The sequence below is a fragment of the Merops nubicus genome, unplaced genomic scaffold (genome assembly GCF_000691845.1).
Source record: "Merops nubicus isolate BGI_N331 unplaced genomic scaffold, ASM69184v1 scaffold1546, whole genome shotgun sequence".
Taxonomy (NCBI): Eukaryota; Metazoa; Chordata; class Aves; order Coraciiformes; family Meropidae; genus Merops; species Merops nubicus.
In genome coordinates, this window is record NW_008615422.1 from 63,572 (window position 1) to 78,871 (window position 15,300).

The 15,300-nt window shown below is 48.9% G+C and overlaps 1 protein-coding gene across 1 annotated transcript in view; it reads left to right on the forward strand.

Moving 5' to 3' along the window:
- ETV6 (ets variant 6) overlaps positions 1-6,270 on the forward strand; it is a gene marked incomplete at its 5' end in the record, with an annotated part of 29,565 nt that extends 23,295 nt beyond the window's left edge. Inside the window, 3 exons of the mRNA XM_008942494.1 lie at positions 1-143; positions 2,481-2,581; positions 5,814-6,270. Coding sequence (XP_008940742.1) covers positions 1-143; positions 2,481-2,581; positions 5,814-5,919 — 350 coding nt within the window. The remainder of the gene's footprint in view (positions 144-2,480; positions 2,582-5,813) is intronic.
- Positions 6,271-15,300: the final 9,030 nt, after the last annotated feature.

The window sequence follows — 15,300 nt, forward strand, 5'->3', positions numbered from 1 at the left end:
ACTGTAGGTTGCTTTGGGATTATGTTTATCAGCTGCTTTCTGACAGCCGGTACGAAAATTTCATCCGATGGGAAGATAAGGAATCCAAAATATTTCGGATAGTGGATCCCAACGGGCTGGCCCGGCTGTGGGGAAACCACAAGGTAAGGAAGCAATGCACCTCTCCTGCTGGAACAGCACAGGGTTCACTTACAAACAGGGGGAAAGGAAGAAAGCATATGTGTATAAACTGCTGCTGGAAAGTTGTAATCTTTCATTCTGCACAGGTTAGAAATACAAAGCATCCAGCCCCAAGCACTAAAACCTACCCTTCTTATAGGGAACCTGTTGGTTTGGTTGAAAGGCAGTTAGTTATAAATGCATTTAATTATAAAATTACAAGGAGTGCAAGAATTAACAGTCCTTCTCTCTGAAGGCATCTCATTTCTTCCAAAACCTGAAGCTAAGGATATTCTGGTTAGATGTGGTCTCCAAAGAGCTGTGTACATCCAGCAGGAGCTTTCTGTCTGTGTTCCTGTCTGCAGCAGCATTCAGTCTCACGTGCTGGCCTGTGACAGACACCAAATGCTGCAGGATTGTGTGTTTCCTGCTAAGAGGGTAGTTCTGCTTTGGTCTCTGCAGAGCAGTTAGTTGATTTGTGCAGCTTGGGGCTGAGTATGTATAGATATATCTGTATATTTGTATAGATATATCTGTATATTTGTATGAATATATGAGTAGTCAGCATGGGTTTACAAAAGGGAAGTCCTGCTTGACCGCCGTGATCTCCATCTATCAATAAATGATTAGCTCGGTGGATGCAAGGGAGAAGAGTGGATATAGCTTAGCCTGACTTCAGAAAGGCTTTTCAGACTGCCTCCCATATCCTCATAGTCAAACTAAAAGTACAACCTAGACAAGAACATAGTGAGGTGGATTGAAAACTGGCTGAACTGCTGGGCTGGAAAGATTGTGATCGACAGCACAGGATCCAGTCACTAGTGATGCTGCCCCAGAGACTGATTCTGGGACCAGTACTGTTGAGCTTGTTCATTAGTGGCCTGGATGATGGGACAGAGCTCAGCAAACTCTCAGACAGTATGAAACTCTGAGAAGTGCCTGATGCACCACAGAACTGTGCTGCCATCCAGAGGGACCTGGACGTGGTGGAGAAATGGGCTATCAGGAATTTAACGTGAAGGGGCCATGTAAGGTCCCCCACCTGGGGCAGAATGGTCTGGGGAGGTGTGGGGCTTCACATTGCCCCTTACTGCATTTCATGAGACCCCAGGAGTGAGACTGCTTTACTAGGAAGATGGCCAGACTCTGGAGCAGGTTGCCCAGAGGAGACTGTGGAGTCTCCATTCTTGGAGATGTTCAAAACTCAACTGGGCACAGTCATTTTTAGTGTTGAACTGCCACGGGCACTCTTCATGTGCCCTGCTCTAGCAGAGCCCTTGTGGTCAGGACAAGCAGAGGAGCTCTGCTCTTGGGGAACATTTTAGACAAACAGACCAGTCTCATTTCATAGATAACACTACAGCCTTCTGCCTGATCTTGGACCGACAGGGTGGTGCCCAGCCAAGCTCTTCACATGGGAGGCTCACAGAGCAAGAGCATGCTTCTGTTAGTGCAGCATGTTTTGCCCATGGCAAGGCAGCTGCTCTGTACTCGTGCAGATGTGGCTTTGCCAGTAGGCTTGTCTCTCTGCTGGGAGTTTCTTTGCCAGCATAGTAACCAGGGGTCCTTGCACCCGAAAAATGCTCTTGTAGATGTAACCTAAGGGACTGGCCCTGGTATCCCCAGTCACTACTGTGGGGGCTGCCCACGTACAGCTCTGCCAGTGCCCATCACTGCTGCCTTGTGACACTCAGCTTCAAGCAGGTTGTGGTCTCTGGGGTCACCAGCTCCCCGAGTGCAGGGGGGGCTCTGTCACAGAGGCAGATCCACAACCTCCTAGGCTTCTTCATTCACACCTGTAAAGCCAGAGGAGGAGCAGCTCTCTGTCCCCAGTGCTCTGTGAGCACTAAGGAGTCACTGGAGGGGGATCCCAGGGGAGCAGAGCTCTCAGCAGGGACTGCTGACAGACTCGCTCCATTAGCCACTCTTCTTTTGCTTTGACAAAAAGTGGTTTCCTTAAGAACAGGCCTGTCACATCCCACTTGGCATGAGCATCTCCCTCCATCTAATGTCTCTTCTTGTGGTTGATGAGGCCTTTTGTTATCTGCGATCCAAGAAACTGTAGAAAAACCTCACTCTGAATTCCTGTTGCACTTTCTTGCTTAAATTGCCCTGAATGAAAAGAGACCCAGAATAATTTGATGGTGAGGGCTGGAGGGGCTGGAGGGGCCTGCAAAGAGCAGAAGAATGGAACATGTGATTTCTTGAACTGACTTGGTTAGTTTAGTTAGCCATGATAGTTCTGCAACTCCTTTTGAGGCTTGGGGAGGCTTTAATGAATCATCTCACTACATTTTTCCTTTTCCTTTTTTAAAAAACAGAACAGAACAAATATGACTTATGAGAAGATGTCCAGAGCCCTACGCCACTACTACAAACTAAATATTATCCGGAAGGAGCCAGGACAAAGGCTTTTGTTCAGGTGAGTTTTTCCTTTCTTTGCCATTCCTTTCTACAGACAGTGTTTCTGAAGGTGGAGGATGGAAGTGTGTGTAGAATACGTTGTTGCCATGTCTGTAACACAGGTGACAATGAACACACAACTGTAAAAGGTGTCTAGACCAGCTTTCAAGGCAACTGCACCAATTTACAAAAATATGGAGCTGTTCCAGTGATCAGTGGAGTCAACAGAAGTCTTTTCACTCCCTTCAAGCAGCCTGCACCACTGTTTAAGACCTTAGCTAAATGATTCATGGAAACCCACTCAAACTGGCTCTTCACACACAGCTGCTGGTGACTGCTAAGCAGGGTTCAGGCCTTTCCTGAAGTGCCTCAGCATCACAGAGGTGCTGCTGACCATGTCTGCAGCCGTGCTGCCTTCCAGGAGGAGAGGGACCTGCAAGAGCTGTTCATAAACCTAAAGCATCAGGTTGGATCACACAACCAAAATATAGGAAATAGTGTCTGGAACAGCAGGGAGGTACTTGCATGAACTGGAGTGGAGCTGGCAGAGAGCAAAGCTCCAGTTCTCATCAGGCAAGACCAGCAGATCCTAGTGCATCTGTCTGACCCTCAGAGCACTGACTTCAGACCAAAGACTGCCTTGATGTCAGGGGTCTGGATCTAGTAATGTGCTTAGAAATGATACCAGTGGGAAGGTAGTCTTGGAGTTTGTTTTCTTAAATAGCCACCAGAACTGCATTAGCACTTAAACTATATACAGCTGAAAAGGTTTCTATGGAATGTCTTGTTGATGTCAGCTCTTAGAAGGAGACTTAGATGGGAGGAGAGTGGAGGGAAGAAGGAATCACAAAGTCAGCTGCATGGCTAAATTTTTTTGTGGAAAGTTAAAACAAGGTTGCTCCATCAGCAGCAGTACCAAGGGAACCTGGATTGCTGTGGCCTTGTGTGAAGACTGCACTGCCCTGGAGGGATTCTGTGATGCTGAACAGTGAATGTGCTTTTCTTGGAGCCTTTGTAGGGGAACAAACATAACGAGTCCATCTCTTCTGAACCAGGCTGCCTATTTCCTCAAAACTAGAAATTTAAGACCTTTGGAGACTTCCATTCTTCTGTTGGACTTGCCCAAAATTGACCAACAGATTCAAAGGTCACCAGGAAGCATAAAACATGAGCATATAAACCTCATTTCCTTTGGAAACTGGGAGGAAAAAAAAACCCAAACCCAACAACAAAGCATTTTTTGCACAGTTCCCCATAAAAACTTATTGATGTTGTTTTCTTAGACCTTTTTATGTCTGAAGAGAAAAAGAACAGCTGCAAAAAATCAAGCCACTAATGTGCCTTTCTTGGCTATTTCTTACAAGCACAGAAATAATAAGAAATGTGTCTTTCTAAGTAATGTTCAGGCAGTTGTCATCTGCAGATACCTGTACAGAGCTTTAAGTGAAATGGAGTCAGAGAGGGATTTCTGATAGGTTGCCTGAGTGTCTTCTGCAGCAAAAGAGGTCACAGATACAGTTTCTTCATTAGCTTGTCGTTCTGTAGTAGTAACTAATTTTAAAATTTAATCAAATGCTATTACAAATACCCCTGCTTCCTTGACATGACTTGCAACACAGGCCAGAGAGGATGCACAAAGCACTGAGGTGCAGTTCACACCGGCCCACTGCCCACAGGCTTTAGGAAGCAGAGCAGACAGGAGGTGGGGAGGGCCGTGGGACCCCTCGCTGTCCCCATTTCACCCTGGTGCAAGATCAACAAGAGCAGCACAGGGTTTAGGCCAGGGCACAGTCTGGCCTGCAGGCTTTGGTGTGTTTTCTGCCTGGCCAGGGGCTGATTCACCACTTGTGCACGCTGGTTTCTCAGCACCGTAACACCGTTGATATCATTGACATCAGCAGCGTTCTTCCAGCATACAAATGGGAGTGACACAGCAGTGACTCACAGCCTGCCTTCTTTTTTTTTTTTTCTTCCCCTAAATGCATATGTGCACATGATTTCCAAAATTAGAAGGGATGGCTAAAGGTTAGTTCCAGGCTGTGCTATGCATTTGCTGAGAGACGTTGGATTTTTCGGATGGAAATCCCTCAGCTGTACAAGCACGGAGGCAGAAGAGGAGGCAGCTCTTGCCCAGGAGCTCCAGCAGTGATTTTTCTGGGTCAGCAATAGGAACGAGGCTCCTGCCAGTTGGTTTTGTTTTTGTTGGGGCAAGGATACTGAGCCTATCAACCCGAAATAAAATTAGCTTCTCTGATGAACACATTTTGTCCTGCTGCACGTTAGCCAGCACGGCGTTAATGAAAGACTGCGAAATTTTGTAACACTTCCAGCATAAACATCTTTCATCCTAATTTCTCCAGAAGTACTTACGAGTTAGGAAAGTGGTTTGTGTTTAAACTAGGATTTCATCCTTCCTGTCCCACTCTCTCCTCCTACGCCATTAAATTCAGAAAGAAAAAGCAGAGCTTTTCCATGCTACCTCTCTGCAGTAGTACACGAAAGCACCCTGGCAAAGATCAAGGATCTGCAGGCTGGTGGATGTCCTTTCCCATTTCCTGCTGCTGCCGTGCCCCCCCAGAGGCACTTTCTGTTTCTAGCCCCCTTCAGACTCACTGCATGGAGACAGGAGTGCTGGGAGCCCGTGGCACTCACTGACAGAGGATGCTGCTTCATCACAGCCACGCAGGGAGAGGCTGTCACTGCTCACAGCTTCCCAGCCCAAAAGCCTTTTCTTTCAGGGCCTTTTCCACTTCCCACAACTTGTTCTGACTCGGTCCTTGGCTTTTTCCACCGTTCATTGGTGGTTCCTGTTCCTCTTCACTCACCTACACGCATGCCTGCACAAATCAGTGGCCCTCAGCTCCTCCACGCCTTGCAAGTGCCTTTGCTTGGAAATGTGGTGGCCACAGAGGTCTGTAATGTCACCAGACACCAGAAATGAAGGGGTGTGTGGCACACTGTCATCTCTTGTGGCAACAGCAAACCATGTGAGGGGGAGGAAGTAAATACCATTCTTTGGAAAAGACCATGGGGTTTGGTTTAAATTTGGACTTTCAAGGAGCGGGGGTAAATGCCTGTGATTTTTTTTGGTTTCCTTTCAAGGTAGCCTGGGGAGAAGCTGGGAAATACTAAGGCACTGGGAGGATGCAGCAAAGATGATTTAGTGAACTGTAGAGCTCAGAGGCCTCGAGGCCTTGCTGAAGGTCCAGGCTGAGAGCAGTGGGCAATGGGCCTGTTTCTCTGTTTTGCAGGTTCATGAAGACCCCAGATGAGATAATGAGTGGCCGAACGGACCGCCTTGAGCACCTTGAATCCCAGGAACTGGATGAACAAATATACCAAGAAGACGAGTGCTGAGGGGAACTGGTGCACCACCTCTGTGGGGCCGTGGAGGAAGATCTGCCCGGATGGCTGGCACAGTTTGGGAGGGGAGGCAACAACACAGAAGCAGTACTTGGGGTCGCCGCTTCGCTCGAAGACCACGCAGGACCTGAAGCACCTTAACAAAACAAACTAACAGGCTGAAGTGGTGCTGGCAGAAAAGTGAAGGGGAGAAAGCCTGGACTTATGCACTACTTCACTGTTCCTACAAAGTCTCCCTTGAGTTCTTTCTTTCTTTTTGGTTTGTTTCAGTTTGGGGGGGGGGGAGGGGGTGTTGTTTTTTTTCCCTAATAAACATGCAGTTTGACTTTCCTTATCTCACATAGGACAAGACAGCAGATTATGCTTTTTTTTTTTTTGAAGGCTTTCCTATGGAAACAGAGAGCTCTTATTTTCTGTGCAAGTCTCATGACGTAACACTGCATAAAACAATAGCATCACAGGAGGGATTTGCTCAAGGGTTCCAGTTTGCTCGGATCCATTTACATGTGCTGCCACTGGGAAACGTGTTGGAGCCACCAACAGAATTTACCACACATACCTGTCCAAGGAAGAGGAGTCACCCTTCACGTGTAGGCTCGGGATATCCTCCCAGCAGAGCTGGGGCTCACGAGTGGCCATCCACTGCTGGAATATGGACCAAAACCAATCACCTAAGTGCTCCAGGGAAGAGAGAAATAAACGTGACAAACCTCTGCGAGAGACTGATGTTGACCTTTTCCCTCCCTCTAGCAAAGAAGGGAGAGAATGGAGCAGGGAGGGAGGGAGAGCAGGGACAGACACGTATATATATATATGTATGTGTATATAGAGAAGCATTTCATATATATATGTATATATATGTAACCCCCACAGTGTATCCACAATGCAGAATCTCAGCTCAGAGCTTTCTATAAAAAAGCCAAGGTTGAAGCATCTGTACTTAGAAAAGGGAGGGGTGTTTCTTATACCTGCTAGCAGTTCTGGGGTGAAGGGTGAAGGACTGTTCCTTACATCACAGGGAGAAAGCAAAGGGACCCATCACATGCTTTGTATTACTGAGGAACCTCTCCAGGATCATTTTGTGCTGCCGGAGAGGCAGATGATTCACCAATCTGAAAACTGATGGTAGAGAACTAGAGACCAAATAGCTATACTTACATGTTGTAATTGATTTTGGCTTTGTTTTGGGATTTGGTTTTTTTTTTAATGCCTCCCACTACACTCCCCCACCCCACAGCTCTGCCATCAAGGGAGCGTGTCTCAGCTCGCCCGTTTTTAAACAAAGACAAGAAAAAAAACAAACCTTACAGCCTTGTTGCTTTCTTGGGTTTTGATTTTGTTCTATTTGCAGGGTGCCTCATTTTTTACACCCCTGATTTGGTTTGTGACACCGAGGGTGCTTTGCATGAGGCAAAGAGCTGTGCCCAGCTCGGTCACTGGCAGCTCAGCAGCCCTGGGTGTCCAACACAAGAGAAACGACTGGTCTGTGTCATTTCACACTGCTTGGGCCTCCATGACAAGAGCGTGTGGTGTCCAGGTGTCCAGTGATCCATGGGAGGAAGATCTAGCAGCAGAAGTGATGCTTGTTAAGGGAGATGTACAGAGAAACTCTGCAGGAATCACGTGGTGTCTGGAAGGAAGCACATCAACACCAGTTCATTTAAAGCAGAGAGCCTCTCTTATGGGAACATGCATACTAGAAATGGGAAAAATCAATGGGCTAATCTAATCCCTTTTCAACCAAAAAACAAGGTACATTCCCATGATAGAGCTTTTATCAGCTATTAAACCAACACAACATTTACTCTTGCCACATATTTAACAAGAGGGTTCACCTCTCCAGGAAAAAAAGGCACTCAGCAATGAACAGTGTCCCTGTGTTTAAACAGAGATAGTCCAATCTCACAAAAAGACTGAATATTGAGTCACAGGCTGCAGAAGGAGCTGCTTTGGTGAGGCTGTAGATAGATAGGCATCATAAAAGAGGAGAGATTTTTCAGAGCCAGAATCTGATGAGGAACAAGGGGGCGTACAGCTCTCCCCAAGCTTCTCCCAGCCACGTTTTGTGTTCAGTCCTAGTCAGTGTGTAACACGCCCCAGCACACCACACACTCCACTCCCTCTGCAGAAGGAGCCGCTTTGGTGAGGGTGTAGATAGGCATCATAAAAGAGGAGAGATTTTTCAGAGCCAGAATCTGATGAGGAACAAGGGGGCGTACAGCTCTCCCCAAGCTTCTCCCAGCCACGTTTTGTGTTCAGTCCTAGTCAGTGTGTAACAAGTCCCAGCACACCACACACTCCACTCCCTCTGCCTCAAATGAAAGATGCAGGCGTGGGGGTCAGGTGAGCAGACAACATATCACCTCTCTGCTGTGACTCCCAAGTCCTTGGAGCTCAGGAGGTGTGAGACACTGAGGGACTTCGGTGTCACAGATCTGAAACCAAAGGTCCCTTGAAACCAGGGGTCAAGGAGTTATTGTGCTCTGTCACCCTTCTCAAGGGCACCCAAGCTGTGGCCGTGTCTCAGGAGCTGGGGTGAAGAGGGTGTGGTGGAGAGGTCAATATGAATGACAGATGAAGTGTGATCAGAAGTATCAGTGTAAAGAAAGGCTCCTGCCAATGTCTTGTGTTTCTTAGGGCACGTGGTGGTAGAAAGAAACCAAATCTGTGCAGAGGATAATTCCTACCCTTCACTGCTCTGGCTCTGGAACTGCTTAGTTGCATTATTTTCTTTTGCCTGCTGTAGCTACTGTTACTGGATGGTGAGGAAAAAAGGCACTAGGGACCTTCTGTATAAAGTGCTCTGATGAGCCACAGGTTTTTGTCATGGCCAAGGCACCCACTGCAAAATACAGAGAAGGAGAGAATGCAGCAGTAAAAGCCCCTGTGCTCACTCTATGCTAGCAAAGTTCACCCTCAGCACTGGGCAAAAAACACAGTGAATCCTGAAATCACCTGAATTGTCATAGGGAAATCTTCTAGGAGAAATTTTGTGCAGGAAATTTCACCTTTACCAAAAATGCAGTCACTTCCACCTGCAGAGTCCAAGTCCGAGGGAAAAAGTATATTTGGTGGCCGATAGAAACCCTTCCAGTTCACACATAAAGATGTCTTTAAGACAACTTCTTCATCACAAGCAGAGAAAAGAAGCTGTCCAAGGCTGATGCCAGTTGGAATGAAATAGCCTTTGTCCTTGGAGCAGGGTGATGCCCAGAGGCCCCTGCTGGCTGCTGCTGTCCCCTGCCTCCTGCCAGCTCTGCGTGGTGCAGGGTGGGTGGCACAGGTGACTGCAGCTGCCAGAGCTGCAGGGGCCTGGGACCTGTTGTGGGAGCTGCAGGATCTGAACTGCTCTTGGGCTCTTGGAAGCAAGTTCACCCAAACCAGGCTAGAGCAGCTGCAGTAGAGAGATTCCCATCTACCTCACATCCAAATGGAAGAGACGTGGAGTCAACAGGATGAATGCAGGGAGCTGGAGGAACGTGTGGCTGCACATCTGGGCTAGCAAAGGTAACAATGACTTTCCACCAACCCTGACACCCGCCTTCCCTCCCCAGGCTCTGGTTTCCCTGTGTAGAACTTTCTGCCTTTGCCACCAAAGCAAGTGGGAAGAGACAGAAAGAGTCTCATCCTCAGAGACAGGGAAGAGCCATTTGGAGGTGGGCCTGGGTGGCTCTGAGCAGAGGGGTTGGACGAGACCTCCAGAGGCCCCTGCCAACCTCCACACCCATTGTGCAGGTCAGTGGGACCTTCACTGCCATCACCTTACTACCAGTCTGAACAAGCCACAGGCCAGTCAGGGAGGACACGCTGCAGTTCCACAGCAGAGCAGCTTCTTCATTGAAGTTTTGAACTTTCTGACTGCCTCTCCATCCAGACAACACTACTGGGGCCCCTTCTGTGAACACTAAGTGGCTGCCGCCCTCCCCGGCTTTCGGACTGCACACATGCATTCTCCAGAGCTCTCTGTCAGACTGCAACCCTGTGCAAATCCAGAATGCATCAGTTTGAGGTCTTTTTTTTTTTTTTTTTTTAAATAAAATCCTAGTCTGTTTTTATTGATGATGGCTTTTTGGTTTTTTAAGGTGTGGGGCTAAGGGACTGAATCAAATGAATGTAACAAAACAAAAACAAACAAAAAGCCTATTCTCAGGGCCAGTGAGTTGCAAATAATTTTTAAAATGCCTGTAATTACATCATCTCAATAAAAAAAAATTTAATATAAAAGTGGGAATGCCAAATTTTGTTGGTGCAATCATTGCTACAAGGTCCTTTCTTTTTAAACACTATGGTACCCAAGTATCTGCACTGCACTGCAGCTGTCAGTTGGTAAAAGAGTCCTGCAGGCTTCCCATGCCCAAACACACCAACAGTGCCTGATCTCCCCTGGGAGCTGCTGCTCAGAAGAGCTGAGGCTGTCCCTTGGAGTATTCCCTTTGCTGCCTGCCCTGAGAGGTGAGCAGAGCACTCCAGCAGTGCCTGGGCAGCTGCACCTTGTTGTCCTTCTCCTGGAGAGGACAGAGAAGCCAAAACCAAAAATGAGGTGGTGCAATGGCTGGAGCCTCTTTTTTATTCAGGTCCAGGAGTTTGGGAGCAGGAAGTTCTCCTGTAGCAGTCATCTTTGCAAAGCAGTCCAGAAAGCCTGCTGCTGATACACTGCCCTTCCAGCAGTGGGGGGCTGATTTTCCTGCCTCCATCCCTGCCCGGGCAAGGCGTGGGGACGCTGGTGCCACCAGGGGCTGGGCGCTGAGGGGACAGCAGGGTGAGGTGGCACAACCTGCTCACCCCATCCGTCACTCCCTCCCACGGCCCTGACCAGGGCAGCGTGAGGCCCCTGCAGGGCTTCTTCACGTGCTGCTCCAGCCAGGTGCCACCAAACACCAATGCAGATGGGTGAGTGGCACACAGGCCACGTCCAGTGCTCTCTGGTGGGAACAGTTTGTGGCAGGTTAGAGCGCTTGGATCCCAGCTGTGGCTCAGGATGTCCCCATGATAATCTGGCTGATCTGTGGGGTATCCACTCAGCTGGTCCTTGCTCAGTGTTTGCTCTTGGGTTTCTTTCACTGTTGTTTTTAAACCACAAGGCAAAGGAGGAAGCACTAAACAAACCCTTCTCTGAACCAAGACACAAGCAAGAAGGAAACAAAGCGTGTTGCTCCATAATTCAGTCCCTTCAGGCCATTTCCCTTCATACTAGAAAAGTAAATAGCTGTATCCCACACCCTCTCACAGCTTTCTGTGCACTCTGAACAACAGCAAACATTGCAGGTTGGAGGTGTACAGAGGAAGTTCTTGGTGGTTTTGACTATTGCTCCAGTGAGTCTCAGCACGAGCCTTGAGCTCAGCGAGACATCAGAGCCCATCCTTTGGAGGCTGAAGGACAGAAGCAGCCCAGCAGTGCACGCGTGACCAACACAACAGCCACTCTCATTTGCAGAGTTAATGAAGCTGCAGAGGAAAGCTCCCAGCCCCAAACCACCACAGGGCTGGTGGATCATACACTTGCAGACCAGGCATGACAGTGCACGCTTCCTCTGTGGCACTCCCCTGTGTGACCAGGAGAGGTTTTGCAAGGGTGCCAGAGGGCTCAGGTGACTGTCCATGCACCCCCAGACTCAGAGGCTGCTGGTGAGGTCCTGACAGCAGTGTCTTTCTTGATGTAGCAACATTTTAAAGCAATGCTCAGCAGAAGGGTGCTGACTTCTCCCAGAGGAGAGGCCACCTGTGAGACATGAGGAAACATGCACATGGTTTTTCCCATCCAAGACTTACAGTGATTCAGCTGGCTTCAGTTCAAACCCCATGCAGCTTCTGAGTGATGTAGAAAGAGCCACTTATGAGAGGTGTGAGGGCATGAGGAGAGAGAGAGGATGTCCTACCACGGGATGAAGCCAAAACCCAAGTGTGCTTCAGTGATCACCTGAGAGAAAGGACTGGTGTGCTGGTGTAAATATTCTAGTAGCACAGGACCAGGTGGATCTACTACCTGTCAACTCTCTCTGTACTAGATTTGCATGCACCCAGGGACTGACACTGGATTCAGACAGCATCAGCCCTTCTCACCTCATGCAAAGCCCAACAGAACTGCAAATTATGCCAAATTCTGCCCACCTGACAGGAGAAAGATGCTCTGAGTCATGAGATGCTTCAGAAAAACAGCTGGACACACACTGCCATCCTGGAGGAGAAGGAGGAGGCTGGAGAGGGAGGGAGGAAGGGCAGGGAAGGGACGCAGCCCAGTTCAAGCTCTCCCTTCACTGGCCAGTCTCCTGAGAGCCCAAAAGAGACTCCAGCAATGCTGCAGGATGAGCTTCCCAGCACTTACTGCCAAAAGAGGCAAGGACGTGAGGTGCCAAGAAGTCAATGCCAGGGCAGCTGCAGCTCCAGCACAGCATGTGAGCCAGGACTGTACCCACTGGTGAATAAAGGAAGTAATCACATCAGTTTCTTCATTCCAGGTGTTCCCACCTGTTTTCCCTAACCAGCTCAAAAATTCTATGTCATTTTGCAGCCACGGCAGGAAAAGAGGGGCAAGAGCCTGTCTTCCCACCTTCATCCCTCCAGTCCACTCCTTCCTGCCCTTGCTGCCTTAAGAAAAGGGGAGCAGGGTGTGGGTGCTCAGCACGGGGAGATGTTGGTGTGCCATGTACCTGCCTTGCTCCTGAGCACCCAAAACCTGCCCCCTGCTCAGCCCGAGCTGGGTCCAGTGGTGTCAGTCAGCAGTGAATGAAGTGTCACCCTCTTCCCTCCACCTCTGGCAGTGATGCTGTAGCAGCCCCCAGGGGCTCAAAAGGACAGCACTAGCAGTGCTTCATGGCTGTCTTCCAGGGCTGACCATCACAAGCTGGGCAGCCCCTTGGCTTATGGACTGGCTCTGCGCTCACCGCCTGCCCCTGGAGGGCTTGGCCACTGCTGGGTAAGAGGTGGGTGTGTGTATGGTCCACGCTGAAGGACAACGATTTCTCCTTGTGATTCTTGTTAGACAGAAGCAGGCTCAACATACAAATGGGGGGAAAAGTCTGGCAATTGCTCTGGAGAACTGGAGCACCCACATTACTCCAGGGCTGTCCGTTGGGCTGCAAAAGCGAGTGTGTGCATCTGGCCTCAGCAGAGCATCAGCCTGTGCCAGCCCAGGAACCAGGCTGGGACACCAACCCAACACCAGGCACATACTGGAGCAGCACCCACGTTACTCCAGTGGGTCTGCAAAAAGCGAGTGTGTGCAGACCAGCAGAGCATCAGCCTGTGCCAGCCCAGGAACCAGGCTGGGACACCAACCCAACACCAGGCACATCCTCCCTCTGTGACCACACCGAGCTGGCTCCCACAAACTAGGACAAACATTTAAGGGGACAAAAAAAAAGGCAAGCACAGCCCCCTCCTGGAAGACAATAGAGGTCGTTATGAGCGATAGGATCGGTTGTAAAACCTGCAGGGACACATCAATCTTCCTGCCCCCTGCAAACAGCTCTGCATAAAGTTTCTCAGCATCTCAAAGTGCCCCAGAACAGCCACAACAGGAAGAGTGATAACTGTTCAGGAGCTAGAATTGATCTCCTGCCACCTGATAAACACTGCTAGCCTGGGGTTGTTGACTTGAAGCCAATCTCTGCTAAATGGACAAAGTTTTCAAGTCAACCCTTCCTGGTGTTTGACAAGGTAAAAGGAAGGAACTGGAGTGAAGACAGGTGGAACAAAGCTGGTATTGTTTCCTGTGGCTCTGTAAAGGTGTGAGCACAGGACCCATCAGGAGAAAGTGAGGAAAAGAGGCAGAGATGGCATGAGAGCCAGGCAAGTAAAGAGTCACTTGGGATGATCACAAAGATGAAAGCTGGGAGTGTTCACCACATGCCTTCACTTTCCTTCTCAAAGGCAGGGCCAAGGTCAGTAACTTTCACTTGGCTTAATGCAGGCTTGCAGGATATGAACCAGTCTCAATTCAAAGACCTGCAGAATGAGGACTCCACCTCCTCTAGACCAAACATGAATCATCCCTTGCATTAAAACCTGGCCCTTCCCTTCTCTGTAACTGTATCTTGATTCCACTTCCAACCAGTAGCTCTCAGGACACTTTTCTTCACTAAATCCTGTAAACTGCAGTGTCCCCACCCATACACGAAGTTCTTTGCTGACTGCTCTCAGTGCAGCTAGCTCACACTCTTCTTCCTTTTCCCAGCTAAACAAGCAGAATGCAAAAGGGAGGAACCGAAGCTCTGCTGCACAGCAGCCTCCTGGAGGGGCTGCTCCTGTAGGATGCAGCTATGCCTGTTTCCTGGGGCCACTCCTGCAGGAAAGGCTCCAGAGAGCACATCAGCCTCCTGGGAAAAGGCTGCTGTGAAACAGAAAGGGGAAAGGGAGAAACCCCCAGCGAGGTGCCATTTCCATCCCATGAGAGCACCCAACGGCCAGGCTTCTTCCAACCCTCCAGCTAGGGTGGGAGGCCTTCTCCTTGCCTGGAAACAACCCTGGGGAGATTGCCTGCAAATACAGCAGCAAATACAGCAGCAAACGAGACTCCTTGTGACCTTACTTACTTCCAAAATGTTCATAGTGTTGGTGAATGCTCTTGGGAACACACTGTCTCACAAATGAAGGTTTCGTGCTCTTCATATGCCTCCCCAGCTCACATCCCAGTTCACTCCTAAAAATGCAGTGGAATCAGCAAGTAAGAATAATTAGGAGACAGACAACCAAGTTCCACATGGCCAGGACCTCACCCAGCATTCAATCCACACAGCCCAGCCCACTGCTGAAATTTCCTCAGCATTACACAGAACAGGAGGAAAAGGGGCCAGACAGATGTGCCACGGCAGCACTAACCATCTCCTGCATGAAGCAACACCTTTGATCTGCTGAAGCCAGTGAAAATTAGGGCTGTATAAAATCTGTGCCACACAGAGGTGTGAGTGGTGTCCACCAAAAATATCCTACCCAAGAAAAATTGAGGGTTTACTACAAAAACAAAACTTATCCCCCACCACAACTTCCTCAACCACACCAACTCCCATGCTGGAGTGACAAACACAACAATTTGGATTGATGGCACTTTGCAGAGACCTGGATTCAGTGCTGACATCCATCAGCTCCCAACACAGATGGACTGACAGCACAAAATCCACCTCAGACTCAGTCACCAAGGGCTTAGGCACCCAGGGCTGTCAAGACGTGTTTTCCAATGAGAGGAGTTTCATTATAAATGTTTTCACACCAAAAGATACATCTAGTAAACAAAAAAAAAAAAAAGAAATACTTCATAACATTAAGCCAAGTCCATCTCAAGCCATAAGAACACACAGTCCAATTCCCAAAAGGACTGATTACCCCCCAGTTTTCACTGCAGTGTTTGGAAACTGTTCTGCTGCTTTAGGCGCCCACATC